This window comes from Pleurodeles waltl, chromosome 1_1, assembly GCF_031143425.1.
Source record: "Pleurodeles waltl isolate 20211129_DDA chromosome 1_1, aPleWal1.hap1.20221129, whole genome shotgun sequence".
NCBI classification, from domain to species: domain Eukaryota; kingdom Metazoa; phylum Chordata; class Amphibia; order Caudata; family Salamandridae; genus Pleurodeles; species Pleurodeles waltl.
Genome location: NC_090436.1, coordinates 937719056 through 937742592, shown reverse-complemented (window position 1 = coordinate 937742592; position 23537 = coordinate 937719056). Strand labels below are relative to the sequence as shown.

At 41.8% G+C, this 23537-nt stretch overlaps 1 protein-coding gene across 1 annotated transcript in view; it reads right to left on the bottom strand.

Annotated features, from left to right (window-relative positions):
- METTL14 (methyltransferase 14, N6-adenosine-methyltransferase non-catalytic subunit) overlaps positions 1–23537 on the bottom strand; it is a 156604-nt gene that overhangs the window by 127952 nt on the left and 5115 nt on the right. Inside the window, exon 2 of the mRNA XM_069230159.1 lies at positions 1873–1961. Within this exon, the coding sequence (XP_069086260.1) occupies positions 1873–1961 (89 nt within the window). The remainder of the gene's footprint in view (positions 1–1872; positions 1962–23537) is intronic.

Genomic DNA, 23537 nt, shown 5'->3' with positions numbered 1-23537 from the left:
AAACCATAAGACTGGTTGGGACTGAAAAGAAGATGCAGCTTACTAAGGAATGCTTCAAATGGAGAAGATATACCCAACAGTTTGAGGCAATACCAATCTAAAGACCAGCATCACTGACAACATTTAAATCATTGTACTTTTCATGGCTATAAAAAGACAGTTTCCGTCATAAATTACAAGAAGCTAATTCAAAAAAGTAGGATACTTCCATTACCATTATTTCAGGTAGGTACTAATCCAAAATATTAGCCTCAGCTGGATGGTTATGATTATTGTGAATTTTAAAATTGTGAAAAAACCCAACAAGCAAGACATTCTGTGTGCTTATTCATATACAGTAGACCTCAAGATGCTTGCTTTCACATTCCAAGAGAACCATCATGCAGGACATAATTGAGATTTTAACAGCCAATCTAGCATACCAAATGTTGGTATTTACATTCAAATTGAAACCTGCCCCTAAGAGTTTTATCTACATGAACAACAGTGGTAAGCTGATAACTACAGAAAATAATGCACTCTTATCTATCCATACATGAGTGCTAGAACTGCAAGATGGAGCACCCTCCCAGGAGCACAGGAGTCTCCACAGCGCAAGGCTGGATTGAATGTCAAAGAAAACCCATGCATGGGAGTTTGACTGATATGGCAGGGATAGAAAAATAACATCAGGAACGACAAACATATGAAATAAGTACTGCTACGATAGAGTCCTGCTAATAATGATCAACATTATGCAAGGTCAAGTATTATATTAGAAGTGTACACCAACCTGCCATAAATAGACAAGATTTACCAAAACTTACCACCATTATGACAGACCAAACGCTCTGCCAGTGAGTAGACCTCATCATGCCTGAGACTGCCTGTTGGCCAGTGGTGCAACCTTCCCACAATAGGTGAAAGAGAGACACTCTTAGCAAGAGGGAGCATTATTCCAAGGGTGAGCACTATTACAACATGCATGTTATAATATGACAAGGATTACCACCATTTTGCTAGGGAATGCATTAGGACTACGGTAGGCACAGTAACAAAAGTGCACACAAACTGCCATGAATTATCACCGCTGTTCCAGGGATAGCAACATGATGAGTAGCACTACAATTCCCTGAATAAGCGCATATTAACAACAATAAACATCCATTATATATTAGGGTGATCACTAATTTTGGAATGGGCTAAGAATGCCAAGGACCATTTGGGTAGTCACCAGGATGAAAAAGAGCAGCAAACGCACAAAGTACTTTTCATTTTCAGGCACAGGATTACAGAGTCGCACATATACGTCTCTCCTTTTCCCTCACCCTTTCTCAATTCTTTCACAGTTTGGATCAGTGCACCAGGCAAGAAGGTGAAGGGGGGGGGGTTGGGTCTGTGTCAGATCAACTCCAGTGTTTGCCATGTCTGAGTCTCCTAGATGTTCAGCAGTGTAGGAATGCAGATGATTTCAACTGCATAAAGAAGAGCATGAGATGGGCAGGAAAAAAAACACAAAGCTGGAGGAATTTGGTTCAATCACAACAAAGAGAAGCTTCCAGCACGGGAGCCACTCCTGAAGAAAAGGGCTGGAAAGCTGACCAGTCTAATTTTCAACTCATGCTAAAACTTTCACTTAGTAGACTGCTTCTTAGACTTCTCCAATTGTTCTTTCTTCTGTTTCATTCAATTGTTAAATTATCTTCCCCGACTTACTTTTGATTTAAGTAACAATCTGTATTTTTTGATATAGGATAAGATGGTAAAATATTTTTCAGCTACTTACCTACATTAATTTACTTCATGTTAAACTGTATGGCTTTGCTGGCTTGCCTTTTACTGTTGATTTAAAAAAAATGTTTAAGTAAATCAAAAGCACAGTTGGAAACTTACCGACAGGTTCCTCTGGTTTCTGCAATTTCACGTTGCTCTTCTTTGCTGTTTAATACTTCTCCAATACTGTCAGCACTTTCGGCTCCCAACTAAAGGAAGTGGAAAAAATATTGAACATTAAATAACACTGATTAAAGACTCAGGTAAAAATATAACGACAAAGGAAATAAAAACATCTGCCCCTTTTCCAATGTATTTTACCACACAGTAAGTCATAGCTCGAACACAAACAGTGATGCTGATAAAAATTATGCAATACTAGTTGTGTTTGCACATAAAATGCACCTGGTGTGAGAAAAATGTTTTGTGACCTACATTCAGTGGGCTGTGAACAGTCCAAACTAAGTCTTTATAAAATCATTGTTGTTCGCACCTTTCAATTAGAGTTCTGCCTACGAGGCACAGAGAACGACCACATCAAATGACCGATTTACAAAGAAAATTAACACAGATGTTGAAAACTGGAGCCCAGTTGATATATTTCTTAATGTAGCAATTTTCTTCCATTTGACCAAATGTGACGAAATGTTAACATGCAATAGGCACAACTAGCAAACAATCCGTGTCTGATCAATACATAAGTACAACCACATTTCCACCAGAGAGACAAATTCAATAGTAACAATCATGTTTGGAATGGACATTGGGATTTTTACATTTTATGGCAGGATTAAGATCATCAATATACAGGTATTGTATTGCTAGCGATCAAAAAGTCTATCTCAGTGTGTGTCATACATTCAGAGCATTACTTGGGTACGTGACTGTCATCAAGCAACATTTTGTAAAAATCAGGAACACAGCCACAACCGCAGAACACCCCCTCCCCCCAAATCAGTGATGAGTTGGCCCTATGATGAAGAAGTTCAGTGTCTATTGTCACTACTCCTGTTCAAAGCAATTTCCTTCCTTTTAAGGGGGGCATACTCTGGACTTTTCTGTCACTTTAAGGAGCCCACCATCCCAGTCAGCTTAATCGTCTTGCTCCTCAAATATTCAGTATCTAATTCAGCATTATGATGGGACAGGACCAGAAGATGTGTAACAAGTTAACATCCTCTATGTGACACTTAGGGCACGTGCTCTGCATCAACGAGAATGTTTTATCGAGGCACCTGGGCATAAATACAGTGCAGTATAGTGTACTGATCAGTCTGAATATGGCATTCTCTGAGTTCTGACACAAGTAACTCACAATACATTGCCAGTCACTTAGGTCTTCACTTAAATCAGCAGTGTACTTCGCCAGGGATATTTTTGTCAGGCATAGCAAGTCCAGATGAATAAGTTACCTGCATTCAGTAATACTCTTTGTGGTATAGAAGCCACCAAATCAAAGATGTCTCACCTTTAGAATATTCCCCCAGTGTCAGACTGAATCCAGAAACCTTTTTCAGCAGTACCTCTGTGCGCTGGTAGTAGCACCATGTTGCTCCATACTGACGCTATTCCGCACCAGACATGATGTGCGTGGTTCCAATGCCTCCCTGGCATCAGTCGCTTTCAAGGGTGTCTGTGGCCCCCACACAAAGCCCTAAAAGCAAAATGTCTCTGACCATTGTGCACATTCCTAGACTTGGGATCTCATTAATTGGTAGAGCACAATTCACAAACGGGGAGGATAGGAGCGTCTGTAAAGAACCTGCAGTTAGAAAGTCTCTACCCGAAAGAATATTACCAAAGGTAATTACCTTGTTCTTCTGATAGAGACTTTTAACCACAGATTCCTCACCTTTTCCACAGACATCAGAGCAGCACCTATTCCTAAGCTGTTTTGTGAAGTGGCGCAAATCAAAATGTCCTGTAGGACCGAGCAGGTGAAATGCCCCTCTCTGAGAACTTGTCAAGACAGTAGTGAACCATGAATGTATGGAGCGACACCCACATACGACAGGAACTCAGTGTGCCAATACAGTTGTCCAGGACAGGAATTCTGGGTGCAAATGCAATGGTAGCAGCTTTGGCCTTCGTGCAATATGCTTGCAGACATTCTGGGGGCTGCTTTTTGGTCAATGTGTAGCACATCTTGATGCAGAATATGATCCAAAGGTAGACGGTCCTCTTTTGCATGGCCTTGTTTTACTTTTTTATGTGTCAAACAGCGATTTAAACAATTGCAAAAATGCCAAAAGGTGTCCCTTAATTGTGCCTAAAGCAAAGCTTTGCCAAGTGAGAGACAAGAACAACAGAAAGTCAGATAACTTGGCCTGGAGGGGATCAATCTGGCATGTGACACACCAAACCACAGATTTATCCCAGCAACAGTTTTCGTAGAGGAACTGTTGATTCCAAGATGACATCAGCCACCACAGGGGTAATGTTGAAGGGTTCAGCTGTCAATGCTTAATTTACATGCATTGAAGTTAGACACTGCAAAAGCTAGAATGCAGAACCCTGAACATTGCTGCGACAGCAGGTCTACCTGGAGGGATAGCCTAATCAGAGGACAGATACTCAAGCCAAGGAGCTCTGAATACCATACTCTCCATGCACACTCGGATACCAGCAAGATGACTTGTGCTGGCCGGTCCTGAACTTCTTCGGAACTCAGAGCAGAAAAGGAACCAGCAGAAAGGCAAAAGGAGTCCTGACTCCATTCTCGGAAGAACACGTATCAGGGCAAGAAACACCCTGAAAACTCCAGTGTCGTAAATTGCTGACAGGGTGTTCTTGGCAATGGCAAATAGTTCTGCCCATTCGTGGAAGAGAACTTGTGCACGTCCAGGTTTAACTGCCTCTTGTGATCCGCTAGTTGCGATGGCTGAGCTTTCCACCCTGCCATTCAAAGATCCTACCCAATTGTTCACCTCAAGGAAAATTCCTTTATGGTCCACGACCCTACACCACTGTGACTTTTGCAATACCACATGTTGGAGATGTTCTCAGTAAGCACCTGCCCCTTTGAAGGATGCAAGGAAGGCTTTTAATGCCAAGCGGATGGGCCTCGGCTTCAGGAGACTGATATGGAGCTGAGACTCAGCTGAAGATAAGAGACCTCTGAACTCCACCTAACCCAAATGGCCGTCCTAGAAGTGATACATCAGTCACCACTCTCAACTCCTGGTGGTGGTTAGGGTGAGGAATCTGCAGATGACCTAATCACAGTGCAGTAACCCCCACTGCTGATCTTTCGCAGTCTCCTTTGAAATCGGGATAGTCTCAGTGGACCCTTAATGTTGGGTCCACTACGACTTTAGATCCCACTGTAGAGCCCGCATATACCCCATAACACACTTGGCCAGCAGGATGCAGGAGGCCAATGGTCCCAACAGCCTCAAAGTCAACCTCACTAAAAACCAGGACAGTGGAAAGACGCAAAAGGAACCAAGACCAAATTGGCTGAGATGAAGGGGAGCAGCTGAGAACGAGTCAGGTGTGACTTTGGCACAATGATGAAACCCAAAGATGACAGGAGGTCGGCTGTAGGAGGCTGGTGACTGCCTACAGCAAGTCTGCCTTCAACAGCCAGTCTTTGGGAAGACTGACACCCCCAACCTCTAAAGGTGTATTGCCACCACCACCAACACCATCGTGAACACCTGAGAAATGTTGGTGAGGCCATAAGAGAACGCAGCAGATTGAAAATGCTACTGTCTCACCATGAATCATAGGTTGCGCCGATAGGCCTGCATGATGAGTATATGGTAACAGGTGTTCTGCAGATTCAATCTAATCATCCAGTCTCGAGGGCAGACAAGATATATAGGCCGAAGTGAGCATTCTGAATTGGTCCTTTAAGAGGAAGGAATTCAGTGGGAAAAATCCTAAAATAAAATGAAGGCCCCTGTCCTTCTTTGACATCAGAAATTAGCGAGAAAAACAACTACAACCTAGTGTTTGGCACAGGCACCCTCTCAATAGCCCCTTTGGCCAAAAGGGTTGCACAGATGGTCCTCCGTCAGTCGCTCTGTGAATGGTGAAAGGTGCAGTAGAATGGCAAGGTTGGGTGTGGTGCACCCCTCTTCCAGATTATCTGCAGGACCCACCAGTTCAAAGTGATGGACTGCCAGTCTGGCAAGAATCATTGGATCCTGCCTTCAACCGGGTGGCTGTGCTCCACTAAGGGCATACTAAAGTGTTTTGGCAGGTGGGGTTGCTGGGCAGTAGACGGAGCAGCTCTCTGACCCCGACCATGTGGGCAATGGGCGCAACGGTCGCAAACCTGATGGGCACCTTGCTAAACTAGGGGGAAGTGTGGGTTACCTCTGTTAATGCTGCAAAACGAACGATAGGGGTGATACTGCTGGTGAGAAGGGGCAGATTAGCCCAGAGAGCGTCCTTGAATGACTCTACAGCAGATAAAAAGGCAAGGTCACCAGGGCAGGGCGGTGGCCTCTCACAATTTGCCAATTCACTCGCACGCCAGAGCAAGATTTGGCGCAGGCTCCTAGAAGGGAATCTGTAAGTGCACCATTGAAGGGCAAGAGAGGCTCAACAGATGTTTACCTCAGCGGAAGCACTTAAGTTGTGACATTAATTTTGACCACTAAAATGGAGGCTGAAGATCAATAACTTTGGCTCCTCATTGCATAACCATAGGGTAAGAAGGCCTCTCCTCAGTGGGAATGCCTGGGAGGTGAGAGAAGTCCCAACTGAGGAGAAGTGTCAAAGCCATTCTTGAATGTCGTCACACCAATTTTCATTGTGTTTTGATTCCACTATTTCATCACTTGCATTTTAAGCATTGCCTAAATCCATAACAAATAAGGAATGAAACATGAATGTCCTTTCATGTGGCAGTAGCAAGTCAATTGGGGGAGGTGACGCTGTGACAGTCAAAAGCAGCAGAAGTGTCAACTGAGTCAGAGAGGACAATGGACACCTTGTCCTCCACTCCAGCACTGATGGGGTGGCATCTTTGTTGAGACTCCGGGAACTGGTGTAACGCTGGAGGCAAAGTCTGTGCAGGAGCCAGAAGAGACCAGTGGTGGATGCAGACAACCCAGCAGGACCCGAGAGGGAAGCCACTGGTGGTACCCCAGACTGGGAGCTCCTCTGCTCCCGGGGCCTATAGATACACCAGAGGGAGCTGGTAAGGATCGGAAGAGTCAGAGCATAGATTTGGGGAACTTTTCGGTCAGCCTCAGTGCCACAGATGCTCCAGAAACTCTGCTTGTGATGGGACACATTGAAGGATGGGTTCAGAGGTCGACCAACTTAGGGAGTGAGATCGAGAGGAATGGCGACACCCTGTGGCCTTCTCCGGAGAGTGTGAGTGGCAGGAGGAGTCTGTGTCCCGCCTGGATTCATTATGTTTTTCTTTGACTTACCCAAAGAGTGAGACAACAACCGACCTCAGAAAAGACTTCTGGTCCAGGACCAATTCTTTGACTTGGACCGATCACGTTTCAGATTTTTCTGGAGCTTGGCGACAGAGTTTTGCCTCACGGTCTTGTACGGCATTTGGGTTAATCTGCGCCAGTCACTGCAGGCCTTCGAGCCATGGTTTGGTCCCAGGCACCACAGGCAAACCTTATAGGGATTTTCACAGACATCTGTTTGCAACGTTCCATAGAGGGTTTGAAACCCGTCATCTTGGGAGGTCACATTTCCTTCTCGCGCTATAAACCTTTTTTTGAAAAGCGGTTTCAGAAAGAAGAGGTAGCTCTGGATCCAAGTCAGGTGGTGCAGAAAGATAGGAATGGACATATGAGCAAAGATTGGCTCCTATAAGAGCCTGCGAAACAATATCAGTGCAGAGCTGCACTGCACCACCTACAGGCACACAGGGGTACTACTGAAAAAAGTTTCTAGATCCAGTCTTACACCTGGGGAAAATTCAAAAGGTGTGGAACTTGTGGTTATGAGTCTCTATTAGAAACAGCTGCGTCACCATCCTCCAGCCATAAACACATGAAAGTAAAACATGTACAAATTAACAAAGCAACATTAAATAAAGCACATAGGAAGTGGAACAAAGGTGACAAGGAATCAAATTTATTTCTAGAGTTAGATGACCAAATTAACAGATGAAACAAACAGCAATAGTAAATCCAAACGTAAATGCCTGGCAATAGCTCAGTGAAAAGCAACAGTAGGCAGAAACTATGTTCTCCACTGGTTCAAATCCAGATATTTAAGTGGGATGAAAAAAAAGTGTATCTGGGTGTTTTCTAAAAGAGCTGTGGTCTATGTAATCAAGGTTGTGGCTTAAACACAAAATTAAATTTCTGTTATCACCATAGTGTGCCAGCTGACTGATATCTTGATTCCTCTCTCGGCTTTCTGTTACTGAAGCAAAAAATTTAACACACTGAAAGGCATAACCCTAATGCCAGAAAGGACTGTTAGCTTTACAATGGTTGTTTTTAAAGATGTGGTAAATAATTATTATTGAAAATATTTACATTCTGGAACTGTGAGACTGAACTGTACATTATTGAGACATGTGTAAGGGAAGAGGTCGTCCGAATATCTCAATTACTTCTGTTAAGTCCACTCTACGTTAGACATGTTCGGCACTAATTAAGAGTAGTATGTACACATAAAAACACAAAACAACCTGGAAATAGCCAACATTTATAGGGAACATTAAGTAAAATATGTTAAATATAAACAGGAACTAAATCGCTGACATGAATTACCTTAACATTTTTTTTTTAATAATCTTTGTTCAGACATTGATCAATGTTTTTGCCATTAAAGTTAAGGAAATGAACGGGCCCAATAGGGACCAGTTTCGATGTCCATTTTTAATTACTACTGGGGTTTGAAACAGAAGGGACTTGGCTCCCTTAAGGCCTGGTAAGGGATTTCAAACTGTAATGAAAGACCACCATGGTCTACACAAAGCACTTTATGCAAAAGAGTCCAAGCAAGCGTCCCGTCCTGACTAGGTAAAGCTGAATGCACTTGTACCAGTAAGAGTTAAGCTACACTTATACAAGAAACAGAAGCCTTTATCAGAATGAGATTGAGCTCAGACAATTTTACAAGTATCCTCTTATGAATCTATGCTCTATTTCAAGCTCTACACAGTAACACTGTCACTTGTAGTAAAACCCCCATCACCAAAACTGATGAATAAGTAAACCGGTAGCCAGTAAGAAAGATATAAGAGGGGGAGAGAGCCAAGGTAAAGGCTGCACATGACAGAGACGTCAGTCTGAAGGCAAAGGCAAGACTGTATAGAAAGAGGTGCAAGCCAAGTTAAATATGTGCCTAGTACCAGAAAAAGGCTTCCCATCAAAAACAGCAGATTTTTGCCATTTACTCAGTTGACTCATTTAAGAATTTCTAAAAGAAACAATGTACAAATGTTTCAGATGTAAACTTCAAAAGAATCAATATAACAGATACAGAAACCTGAACGCTTAATACTAAAATCATCATCACAAACATCACCTTATGGCTGCAAGGAAAACATTACAATACAGTAATCAGGTAGGTAAGAAGAGCTTCGGGGTCTAGAGAATTTGTTAAAGAGGGTGAAGGCCATGTCCACTTTCCATATGAAAGAGGCTGTGTTTGATGGGCAAAACTCTGGAAGGGTTCAGGGGCAGAATATTTTATCGGTTTATTAATTCTGAAATACAGTAAACGTGTTTACCATATACGTTTGAGAAGAAGTGTATACAGTCTAGTATCTCATGTACAAAGTTAAGTAAAAGAAGGGTAGCATCAGTTTCTACATACACAGCAAAACCTATGGAGCACACAGTCAAGGCACTCCAGACTTCACTATGCTTTCCTGGACAACCATTTGATTTATATATGAATTGTTTTGCCTGGGTGCAGTAGTCCAATCCACATGTCCACTCAAATACCGAGGCGGTCAGTTCAGACATCCAGTTCGTTGCAATGTCTTTTTTTTTTTTTTTTAGCAATAATGAAATCTAGTGCTACAGATACTTTGGTGCTTCTCCTGCCGCCCCATTGGCCCATGAACTTCAGCAGTTTTTAGTTTGGGCTGTGGCACAACTGGTCTGCCGACCACCTGTGATAGAACTGTGCTAATGTTGTGCCCCTAGCTGATTTACATTTCAGACAGAGCGGGTTGAGGCTGGGCTTCATTTTACTTACTCATGTGGGGCTGTAATATACTCTAAGCAAATATCTTAGCTAAATGAGCCCCAGTTGCATGGGGACTGGTAGGGTTCTAGGGCCCCTTTTTGCTTTTGTCCAGGTCTCCTTCTCCTCCAGTATGTCTATGACGTGTTCCTATCCCACTCTTTCAGTGCAGCCGTGGGGTGTTGTTCACCAGTGTGTGGTATTATGCTTGAAACTCATTTCCTTTCTATCCTGGTCAGTGCAACATGTGACTCTAAAGGTATTGTGCTGTGGGAGGGTCTGCGGAGTAGTCAGGCAAGCTTCCAGTGCATGATGTAGCTGCACATACATTAGACTTGTGTATCGCATATCTATCCAAAAGGTGCTGAAAAGTGCACATGGCGTTACCCTCCCAGATATTCCCAAATTTGAGATGCCAATAGTGTCCCAGGTTCAAAAGCATTCTAGCCTCACTGTGTGACCCAGTCGTGTCCCAGGCCACATCAGTATTTCCTCTGCTGGGGTGCCATGCCACCTAGTCCAGCTTAGCTCAAGCATGTTAGTGAAAATTAAGCCTGGTGTTGCGAGGGGTTTGGAGGGGGGGGGGGTTGGAATGATGTGACTGGGGAAGTGGCGCCTTTATGGGGACCATAGAGTAGGATGAGTGTGCAACATTGTTCTTAGGCACAAATCTTAATGGCTATCGCAGGGTCAATGCCCTCTACATCTAGCCAGTCGCTGATGGGCTGTATTTGGCTGGCTCGTTGGCATAACTTCATGTCATGGATCCTCAAACCTCCCACCTTAGAGCCAGAGTATGCATGGGTGGTAGAAGATACATGGCTGACCTTCACCTAGAAAAGAAAAAAATAAAAAATAAATAAACACTTTCGTTTTGCAGATTGAAGGGTTTGAAAGAAAGTCGGGGGGAATGTCCTGGGGGAAGTTTTGTAGTCTGTATAACAGCAGTAGAAGAGATCATTTTTAACAGTGTTCCTCGGTCTGCTATATTTAGTGGGAGGCCCTCCCACTTGTCTGTTGTGCCGTGTCCACAAGAACAGCGGAGCGATGTTCAAGTGCCACGCCTGTTGCTTGTGCAGTGCTATACGGATGCTTAGATATGTAAAGTGTTGGTTCTCCGACTGCAGTTGAGTGCTTGGCTGACTATTCTCATGTACTCCAGCTATAGGGACATAGATAAATTTGGTCCAAGTGACAGCGAGAACAGAGGCATCAGCGTAGACCTGACACACATGCAGCAGCCAGGGCAAGGAGGTTCTGGGGTCACAGATGAAGACCAGGATGTCAGAGTACAGTGACACTATCCCCATGGCAGTCTGGCTTCATGACCTAATCATCAGCCAGTGCAGCAATTGCTCTGCCTTGTCTTTGACCACATATCCTATATTGGTTCGCTGCGTATGCCAGAGAAGCCATATCTAGGAGTTTCTGGCCAAGCTACAGTCTGAGCATCTCTATACCCTGACTAGTTTGGTAATCCGTTAGCCACCTCCAAAGGGTAACTGACCGGGTCATGTAATTTTTTTAGTTTAACTATACTCTATTGTTGGTTCCGGTATGATAGTCCGTTCTCTCAGGAGTACCTCACATAAAATCGACAGTCTAGTAACTATGCTGTTCTTGAAGTCCAAGTAATCTATTAAGTGCTACTGATTTATTACAGCAAAGTGGGCATCTTGGAGCCTCCTGGCACTCATCCTCCATGGTCTAGATTGTCATCCAAGCTGCATATGCATTATCGAACATGGACACTCAGGGCGTGTGGGAGGATGTGGGCGTTTACCAGTGTGTTTGTGTCAGCAGAGGCAAAAAGTAATATATCCTGGACAGGGAATCTATGCGAGTGTATTCTGCATTGTATGGGTGCTATAATCGCCAAGTGTCAGTGACGGCCACATGCTCAATATGGTTAATTTACGAATACAGGTGGAGTTGATGTCAGCCATGTAGTCCCTAAATGAATTAAAAGCTCTCCCTACTATCATAAGCCCCGACAGAGACAGCAGCAGAATGTTTTTAAGTGCGCAGAGGGTACCTTCTGCGGGAGGGGACATAAACTGAGACAACGGTCCAATGTGTCTGTCCAATTTTCCCCTTCGATCACCATGAATCTACCAAGATCATTACAGTGTGTTTTCGTGATGTATACTGGGAAACACGTATGAAGTAAGATGGCAGTCCCTCTGGACACATTTGTGTAACCGGCATGGAATACTCAGGTGTATTCACTGGGAGGAAAGAAAGGGACATCGATCGCCCAGCAGATGTGTTTCTAGTAGTGGTTCAGGTCCTCTGAGGTACCTCTTTTTATAACTTATTAATGAAGCTGTTCACGTTTCAGGAACGTACTTTAAATGTATCCTTTGGTGTCACCATGGGGGTCTATATGATGCAGTGTTAGAGAGGTGCTCAAGTGCCTGCATTTATAACATGAACCTAAACTCAAGTGAATTAAAATAAACTGCAACTTCTCCCCTCCCTACACTTCTCAACGTGAAGTATCAAACACCCATTCTGAACCATGTGAATGAATGTTGCAAAGTGTGTGACTTGGCCTGTGCTCCATGCGAGCATTAGTGCATTTGTGTAAATGTATCCATACAGACGACCAAGTCAAACCAGTGAATAAGCCTCATGTCTGTGTGACGCGAGTAACACAGGCCCCCATCTCCCGCTCCAATATGGCACAGGACTGAGAGAAGCCCCTGCATACTGTAAAGGATATGAAGGAAGCTTATTCAATAATAGTGAGTTCAGACATCCACAGGAAGTCGTCGCTCAGGCCTCCATTGAGGCAGGGAGACTCATTGCCATAGTCACCCTTGTCTGTGCTGAGGTGCTGGCTGGGACATGCCTCATAATTTCTCTTGTAGGCCGCAGCTTCAGTTTCCGAAGATGCCTTGATCTGCCTTGTCGCTTTACAAAGAATCCTTCTTGTGCAGGCGTTGTTGCCTTTCGGCAGGGCTCCTGGCAGGGACTTTCCTTCCTATTTTCCAGATTTGTAACTGTTCCCCAACTGCCTGTGGTATTTAAAAAAAGAAAAAAAAAGGGTCTGTCTGTCATGTATGACTTTCAACCTAGCTAGTAACACTCACATATAGGCCAGACACATTGCCTTTAACTTTTGTTTAACTTCAGCGTACAAATTCGGCTGGCTCAGGACCTGCAAGGTATAGTCCAGGTATATGCGGATTTTCAGACTCCAATGCCAGGTTGATGGTCTCAGAATAGTGTCCCGAACTGTGTAGTTCAGAATGTGGATAAGCATCGGAGGCGAGGGGGTGACCAGCAGTAGCCCCACCTGGAAGGATGTATGGGACTTCTCAATTACAATGCACAATGATAGCACCTCTATGAGTAGCCAAGTTTTTGGCCGGGTGATTAGTAAGGCCTAGGCAGGAGATCCTCTCTGCCCCTTCAGGTATCCTAATGAAGCACAGCTCATTTCGGCATGAGCGGCCGGACCTCTGCATCAGTCACCCTGCACTCCAAGTGACTCACTTTTTTTTTTTAAGCTGGCTACATCTATGCTCAAAGTTTTGTACTGAGTCCTCTGCAGTGGAGGTCTGATTTTTGGTCAGAGTGATCCTGTCCGTGACCTTGAATAGGTCTCATCAGAGCAGCCTTAGTTCTAGTCTCACTCCACCAATCTGCATCTCTATGGTAGGTCACATTTTGCAGATGGCTTGGAGGATTTATTCTGGGGTGACTTGCAGGTCTGTGTTGTGTGCAGAGGAGAGGGCTGCTGCCTGCAATTGTCCCTCTGGGTTACAGTGGTCACTGCGCAATGAGTCTTCAGAGTTGTTCCGGGCCTCAGGACTAGACTCAACTGGGAGAAGAGGGTAGTCTCAGCAGAAAGAAGTTATATGCTATCCCTCCCCTCACCAAGCAGCCTCACTTCGAGGTGGGGGGGGGGGAATCGGAGTTAAGTGCAGCTACATGGTGTAGTCACAAGCCAGGGGTTAGTACGGTTTAGCAGCACTGAAGTGAGACAAGTTCTTGTCACTTCAGGCGGTCGGCACATCCAAAGCCTGCTCTGCTCCCCTAGCACAGCCTGCTTCTGAGCCCAGCAGTCTGTCATGCACTGCAACCAGTGCAACCTGCCAGCTGCTGGGCAGAGCCTCCAGGAAAAGCCACTCCATTTTCTGCCCCACCAGCTGCAGCCTCATTTGAGGGCTGACAGCTCCATCTCATGGGCAGTGGAGGACTTCAGAGTACCGTTGGAGTGCTTCATGGCAACACGGCAGGGACAGCAGCAACGTCAATGACAATGGAGTGCTTGAAAGAATGAGATTAAGGTGCAGCAGCCATCATGCATGGTTGACCATGACGCCCCCCCCCACCCCCCAGAAGAAACAAAATATTACAGCTGGAAACTTGCACTTTAATGTTTATTGTCCCTTGTAAATAATTGCTTTTCAGAAATAAGTTGCCACACAAGACTCTAGTACTCAATATCCTTAGTAGGCTATAACAAAATAATTTGAACAGTGATTCCTGAGAAGCCACTGTTTGTTGTTTTTTCCCCCCCCACATCTTTACTGTCTCAAGGCATGAACCATGAAAGGTCTCCAACAGGCTGGTTGGCTCAGAGACTAAGCTGGAAAAAAAAAATCTCAAAAGAGTAGGCAACCCAAGATGACCTGCCAGAGTATTGCAGAACGGTTGAGTATTACAGAATGGGGCATGAAGATTGAACATTCATTAGTTTTGAATTTTGGGGGGGGGGGGGGGGGGGGGGGGGGGAAAAATCGTCTGATCTACTGTTGAAACCCATTACATTTTGGGTTAATTTGCAACCAAGGCACTGCTTTGCTGCAACCTCACAAAAATACAGTATAGACAAATCAGCATCCACAGTTACCTGCATGTCTTCATCCTTTTAAACCTAAACAAAATGATCCAATCCAACAGAAATATTAACCAAGTCTTTAGAGACGAGCATTTTAGAAGACACATCTCGATTTAGTTCTCCATACGTTTTACAAAGTTGGCGATGGTACAATCATCAAACAAATGGTGATTATAATAGTCTAATAACATGTGTTGCACTTCCTAATTTTACTTTACGAGAGATTACCGGGGGAGGGGGTCTTTACAAACAAGAAGACTAACGGTGAAAATAAGACTACATCTGTTCCCTACTGACAGGGATGCTGTGTAGAATATCTGAAACAGAAAGGTCATCTTTTCAAGCCACCAAGAGTTTCCAGAGTGACTTAATATAAAAGTTAACAACAAATGTATTTGTATATGGGCTATCAAGCCCTCCATGTAGACCAGCCTGCATTTATCCCTACTCTAAAATAAATTAGTTCCTTCCAAATCTTTTTTCCGGGGACTGCAACCAGATATGTAACCATATGTATCCTGCATGAGTCCAAGTCAGCAATAATAAAGGTGTTGTTCTGCAAGGGTTACCTTCAGTTGAGCTTAATAACTTTCCATTTTTTTCAAATATAATTTATCTAAGGTTCTACCATAAGGAGTTAAATTTGTTAACAAAGTCTGTTCCCCCAGACTAATCAGCCTATACAGTAATAGTTTTTTCCAGGTGAAAAAAGAACCTTGATCTCACCACTTTAGCATGTGGCTATCACACTCTCAACATATGGATTCAAGACAACAATTTTGATTGGGCCTTAACTGACCAGATGTTCAGAAAAACTCCATTCTAATTGACTGGGCCACAGACTTCAGAGGAAGCTGCAACATTTATTTAATGCATCTATCTCTATGGAATCCAAATAGCTCCTTACATCGGATACCATTGTTTCTGCCCCATAGAAAGCAAGACACTTTTTTTTAAGGGAAAGCTTCTAATATATGTGGCTAACTGAGAATCCACCGAACAAAATTAAATTAATTTAGAATTGCCAGTTTAATTAAAACAAGATCTCATTTTCATGAAACATACGATAAAATGAGCCACCCACATCCCCACCTCAAGACAAAAAAATGTTAATCAGAGGGCTGCATCAACAGTATCTGGCTTAGAGAATGACCCAATTAGTCAAATAAATTGATCTCATAAAAAACGAAAATAAACCAGTTTTGTTAATATTACACATGTATCAATAACATGACATGAGAAGACAAAATCACACAGATCCTGTGATACATGAAATAAAGTACCAGCTTCCATACATTATGAAGATATTACAAATCAACAAGGAGTTCCCTGACCACATAGAGGACATTTGTAAAGACAAGGAACTGTGATAAAACACAATATCCTTTTAACATACAGCAGAAGGTATTTTATTGTTCATAATACAAGGGCACACAATCACTTTTCCCACAAACCACTCGAAAGCATTGGTGTCTTGCTCTTCAATATAAAAGAGATAATATGGTTGCAGACATCAAGACTAAAAGCAGGAACTGCAGAGCAAAATTAAAAAGTATTTCGTAATGTGTTGAAAAACATACACCAGACTCCGATCGATACAAGTCTGTTTAATAAAATGCCCCTGCTCAGACTGTGTAGAAACATGAGATTGCATCTTTCCTGTCATGACTTATGGCATGAACACATATGTTGCCATAAACATACTTATTATCATTGTTCATTTTGGAAAAACTGATCTGCAGAATGAAGATCTAGTCCTTCACCACAGCAGCTACCAGTAACTTACTATCGTTGAGCAGCTATGTCATTTAGTTATGATAGGAGACTAAAGACGTAACAACTCAACTCTGGAAATGAGCTGTGGGCTTTTATAGAGGGCATATTATACACAGACATCCGAGACTCACAGTAAATTAGGCACCCCCATATAAAAATTATAGTAGAAAGCAAAAATGATACAAAAATGATAATAAATTAACCTATGTAATCATTACAATCTTCAACATTCAGCAGGAAAGCTGCACTATTAAAAAGATGTGCAACTGGGCATTTACAGCGACAAATTCGCCATGATACTTAAAATTAGAGTTTCAGTTCATCTAAGATAGCCTTTTTGTACAGGGACCCATTTTCAAACTTATCAGTATTTCCCAAAATACCTTAAAATATTAATTATTTTGTAGGCTGTAGTCCGTTACTGAGCTGTATTATAAAAGGACCTTGACGTAGTGGATTCCATTGACTGATGGATATCTAGTGTCACTAAAACACTATAAAAGGAGGTTTTGCCAAAGGTTTCTTTAAATCGAGGCCTAGCACAGTGTTTGTGCTTGCATTTTTTTTTTTTTTTTTAAGTCTTGCCTACGAACAACTTTTAGCTGTGTTTGTTAAAGACATCTTGTAGACTATACCAAAACCTACAGAGGGGCATATGAATACCCCACTGATTACCAATGAGTAGCTTTCTTCTCACCATCATTGCTTGCTTCTCACTCAACAAGTGTCCATCTTTTTGTGTTTGTCCCTCCCTCCGACTACAGCTTCATTGCCACCTTTCAAACGGATTGTATACTTTCACATGCAGGGAACTACTTTTTTGTTCAGAACTCCACAAGAGTGCATACTTTCTTGCTCTATCCATTGTGTGCTGCCCACCCACAACAGATCCTACTCTGTACGCTCCATATTGCTGCTTCCTCTTCCAATCCTTACATCACTGACTTGCTCCACCAGACTTGTGTTATTGACCCCAAAACCCTATTTCAAGCTCCAACATTGCTACTGTGTTGCCTTCTATTGCATCCCCAATCTCTCCGTCAGCTACTATATATATATATATATACACACATATATATACACACACATATACACACACACACAACACATGTATAAAAAAAATAAGTCAGCAGTTCCGTAGAATTTTTTTTTTTGTGTTGCTAATACCTTTGGCCTACTGATGAATCTCCACCCCAAAAAAAAACACCATGACAGTTTTCTAGTTATTAAATGAAAACCAAATGTGTATATATAGGAACATGGATCCTCTGCAGATTCAGAGGAAAAGCAATGTTCTGACTGGCTGGCCGCAACCTGACAGGTTACAGGATCATAGTTAGGTTGACGTTTGACCCATACAAAACCTTAAAAATTCAGCAGTTAAAGTTACACTTATCTGAAGGAACTATAACTTGTGCCGTAAAGTAGCTTTAAGCCACGAGTTATAGTTTAACATAATTATAACTTTAAGTATAACTATAACTGCTGAATTTCTATGTTTTTTTATGGGCAAACGGTCAACATGACTAGAACGTCCCTGTTAACCTTGGTTTTTTTCAGTGATTTCCCCCTCCCCCCCCCCCCCAAAAGAGCCTGACACCTGCCATTTGTTGTCGGGCCACTCCTTTTTGTAAACACACTTTAACTGATATTTTTATTAATTTTGTTTTGTTTACTGAACAATAACTAACAAAAATGATAAAAAGGCAGCTGCTTCATCACAGATACGTGTGAATATGTTATCACAATGGGCCACCATTGTATTACGGCGTGTATAAGTGTAGGCCAGCATGCACAACATTGCACTTTTTTTTTTTTTTTTTTTAAACCAACGTTACCCATCACCAGCATAAAACATTTATTTTTGCCAATGCAATGTAAAACAAGCAATGGCAAAGCCAAGAATAATTGATTGAAAGTATTAAGTTCAGGGGCCTTAGTAATTGATCAGGGTCCTAATTTACTACCACTATTGGGCCATGGGGATACCTACAATCAATAACTCGTCTGCACTATTTGGTTTTATTATTTTTTGTTAGGGTTTTCACTTTATTTACTTTAGCAGCCATTTATTTATTTTAAATTGGGTTAGAGACTGCGAGCCTGGTTAGCAATAGGTGTTAGTTGTGATTTTATGCAGAGATAGAAATAGATCCCTTCTAGGCTAATTCCAGTATCTACATAACATTCTTGTTTCATGAATTTATCGATGGTATTGTGTTCCCCTATTAATTTTAAGTATAATGTTTTGCCCTTTTGCCCGCTGTCAGCTGAAGAGGAGATACTAACCATGTCAGTTAAGTAAACACTTAAAAAATGTTTTAAGGACACATGGTTCATTTTTTCAGCCCGCAATCAAAAAAGCATCCAAAGGATATTTGAAATTATTAGAAAATAGATTATCTGCAGAGCAACTGCTGATCCACTGTGTAAAATTGCTCAAGTCAATATGAGCTTTAGCCGACAGTCACTCAGGAAAAAGTCAATTATATATTCTCTCTTTCAAGTCGCTCAAATTTCAGAGATCAAAAAATGTAAAGGCAATGTGTGCACTGCCACTTTCTCCACTCATGCAATTAAAAAGGTAATCTTTCAAAGAAGGCAACACAGAGTCTGGCATCAGAGAGGGTCTGAAATCTCAATTGTGCTGTTGCATATCTATACAAAAACCTTGACAATATTCCTCCAGCGTAATTCTTTCTAAATCTCAAAGAAAAATTAATACATCCCAGGAGAACCGAGTAGTCACTAAACTGTGACTCCAGTAACTGGCATTCCCAACAGTTTGTACTCCACATTTGTAAAACATTGTTGAAGTTTAATGGCTTCTTCTAAAGAAAATCTGCCCTTTCCTTCACTGTGAACATTGTGCCTGGATTAGATAGATGTCCAAAGAGGTTCAGATAGGACATAGACAATTCCTCTATGGTGGATAAACAATTTAGCACTAGAGGGATAGCTTTGCCTCATAGTTCAGTGAGCAGGTTTGTTCCATCAGCTAAAGTGAGTCTGAAACATAGGGAAACTGTTAGGGAGAGTGTTTGGTAATAAATAGGCAGTTTTGTGTATTGTACCCAGACGCCCCAGGGATAAATTCTCACACTGAAGCAACATGTTGATATGCAATAAAACTAAGTGGGAATAAGGCCCTCTGCTGATCAGACTGCACTATTTAAACTGGACCCTCAATGAAGTGCTTTGAAAAGAAGTCAGATGATGAAGTATGTGGTGAAAGCGTTTAACTTAAAAGCCAACCAGTGCAAAATATAGCATAGTAGATATTTTTCACAAAGGGGCAGTATTTTTATTGAACCATTGAGAAAGCATCTCCGTGCACACACCTTTGTGAAAAAAAGCTATAATTCCAACAACATTTTGTCATGACAGCAAAGTAAAACAAATGATCACGCAAAGGTGGTTAGTGTAAAGAACTGTGCCTTTATGGCAAAAAGGACATTGAAACAGTACACAAAAAAGCCTGCATTAAAATGTTATTGTCAGGAATGTAAATACATCACAGAACATGCACCTGCTTTCAATCACAACTTGCAAGTCATGTTGCAAATTCATTCTGACAAAAAGACTACCTAATACCCAAATATGCACTTTGCAAAAAACACCTCTGTTTTCTTTTTAAAAAATTGATGTGTCCACGTTGCGTTTTGCGGCGTTTCCTGTCACGGGCGCTAGACCTACCCACACAAGTGAGGTACCATTTTTATCTGGAGACTTGAGGGAACATAGAATAGCAAAACAAGTGTTATTGCCCCTTGTCTTTCTCTACATTTTTTTCCTTCCAAATATAACAGTGTGTATAAAAAAAGACATCTATTTGAGAAATGCCCTGTAATTCACATGTTAGTATGGGCACCACGGAATTCAGAGATGTGCAAATAACCACTGCTCCTCAACACCTTATCTTGTGCCCATTTTGGAAATACAAAGGTTTTCTTGATACTTATTTTTCACTCTTTATATTTCAGCAATTGAATTGCTGTATACCCGGTATAGAATGAAAACCCCTTGCAAGGTGCAGATCATTTATTGACTCTGGGTACCTAGGGTTCTTGATGAACCTACAAGCCCTATATATCCCCGCAATCAGAAGAGTCCAGCAGACGTAACGGTATATTGCTTTCAAAAATCTGACATTGCAGAAAAAAGTTACAGAGTAAAACGTAGAGAAAAATGGCTGTTTGTTTCACCTTTATTTCAATATTTATTTTTATTTCAGTTCTTATTTTCTGGAGTAAACACTAGTAGGATCTACACAAATTACCCATTGCTGAACTCAGAATTATGTCTACTTTTCAGAAATGTTTAGGTGTCTGGGATCCAGAATTGGTTTCACACCCATTTATGTCACTGAGTGGAAGGAAGCTGAAAGCACAAAACAAATCGTAAAAATGGGGTATGTCCCAGTGAAATGCCAAAATTGTGTTTTCTGATTCAAGTCTGCCTGTTCCTGAAAGCTGGTGATTTTAGCACTGCAAACCCTTTGTTGATGCTATTTTCAGGGGGGGCGTGGGGGATTTGGCGTGGATAGCTTATGCGGACAAAAAGTTATGAGCTTTTACAGTCTTGCAATCAATGCTTGAGGAGTAGCTTCTTAGAAACTGACTATCCTGCCTGTAGACGAATGGACCTTGTTACTCCTTTCTAATATCACAAGGACAATCTTCATTGAGCAAATATAATTGTCTTCAAAGATATTTCGAAAAAATAACTCACTTGTACTCTACAAACGCACACATATTCATGGGCCTTCAATAAGCAGGCTCCTGAAATCTGAATGGGCCTGAATTAGAGATAAGCACTAGTACGGGAGGAACTGATGGACTACACTGGACAAACACTGATGCGACTCCTTGGCCTGCCAAACTCCATTCAACATGTTACACCATCTTACTTTACTCTAGACTCACAGAACATTACTACAAGTCAGACCCTTTCTAGCCCACTACCAGCCACTCCAATAATGCATGTCCACAAAAAAAGCTTATTCCAAGCAAGATAAATGTGCGCATATGCAGCATCTGACAATTCATGTGAGTGCACCAACCTACCTTCACCTGTTAGCCTCACCTCATCTCAAGCCATGAGAGTCAAAAACTTAAGCATCATCATGGATGCCAAACTCACAATTCGGCCACATGTAACAGTAGTTGAGTAATGCTGATTTAATGTACAGCATTCTACAAAACCAGGCTTCAAAAAATCTACTCACCCTTCCTGGCGGGTTGACAAATACCAGGTGTTCTGTACACTCAAAAAATGAATGAGCAATAAAGAGGTCTTTAAAACTTGTTTTTATTTTTTCACATTTGCTAGGCATTCAGACAGAGGTCAACAGTCAGTTGGTCTCCCTACATTTACTGTTCCTTCTTTATGAAGTTAGAGGATTTTGTCAAGTGAACTGTGTGAGAATTGTGTTGTGCAAAGCATGTAAAATGAAAGGCTGTAAGATTTCAGGCTCTTTTCTAACGCAACTTTGAAATCGATAAGTGAACTGTACAAACAATTCAAAATATATTTGGGAAGTTTTGGCGGCATATTGTTGTAATTCTGTGTGAGGGGGAAAAACAGACATTTATAGGGTAAAAACAAATCAGAACACTTTGCTTGGTGTTGTGCAAATGTTAAATATGTTTGCTGAAACCCAATTTCCAAACATTGTTTATGCGCTGTACAGTTTTATCAGTAAAACTGCCTGTTAGTGGGAATGTTTGTGACCATTTAAATGGAAAATGTGTTGTCTGTAAATGACAGTGTCCTACCACATCATGCTTTAATAATATATTAAAAGTGAGTTTTTAAACATGAACTGGGAAACATTCCTGCCCTGATGACAATGCTATTAGTGAACTATGAGGCAAGCGAGGGGTCACGTGTACCCTATATGTGAGTTTGACCTTATTATCCATGGAACAAATGTTTAATCTAGTAAATAATAAAAAAGGTTTCTGTACAGCAGAAATGGTGAACTTCCATATTTGAAGGTGCCCTTGTATGTGGTAATGAAGAAAAAGGCACTTCTATAAAACAAAGTATTTGCCTGGGAACACACAATTTGAGACCAGTTTACGGATCAAGCACATTACAGTTAGGTGGAGTAGATTATTCAGGTTACTAGCCCTGCAGGTCTAGTAATATTTTTAGAATTATTTGAGGCCTGCTTACACTGATTATCATCAGAGGTCATAATGTAGTATTGCCCTAAATCTATCAAGTCTAGATTATGTCAATATACTTTTTTAGATGACCCAGGCAGAGTATTTATTAAAAAATAATAATAATAATAAAAACACTCCAAAAAGGTATAAAACTCATCAACACAACTAATAATACACATCTACCAAAAGAACCTTGCACAGGCAGGTAGTCTAACAGTGAGAAAGTTCAAGGCTCTCTGCATCACACATGGAGCATATCATAGCAATGAACCTGAATGTATAATAAGATGAGATGCAAAGAATTCTTCATGCCTGCGCCCTGAAATCAAGCTAAGTCCTCTAAAAAGCACACCCTCTTTCACGAGCTAATAGATTAGGGGGTAGGTGCATCTCTGTACTGGCAGTGAATGTCTGGAATGCTCTCCCTAGAAATATTCACTCAATATAGGACCACCTAGCTTTCTAGAACATGCTGACGCACTCTTTACCAGCACACTCTAAATTAACAAGCCCATAATTGGACGGACACAGATAATCAACACTCTTAACAAATCGCAAGAATGACTACAGCAGAACCACATACAAAGCATACAACATAACCAAAGCTAAGTCTATGCATTAAATGGGGGAAGAGAGAGCGCGACAACCACACATTATAAAAATGTCAATATACAGTTTCATCTTGTCAAATTGCACTTTAAGCTGTAAGTATATCTTAATATGATTTTCATTATGGTTCATACATGCCTCTTTGGACCTCCTTTCACATTTCTGACCACACACCTATCCTTCACTGTTTTTTCCCCCAATCCTGTTATATCGCCAACTCTGCCCACCACTATTTCACCAATTCT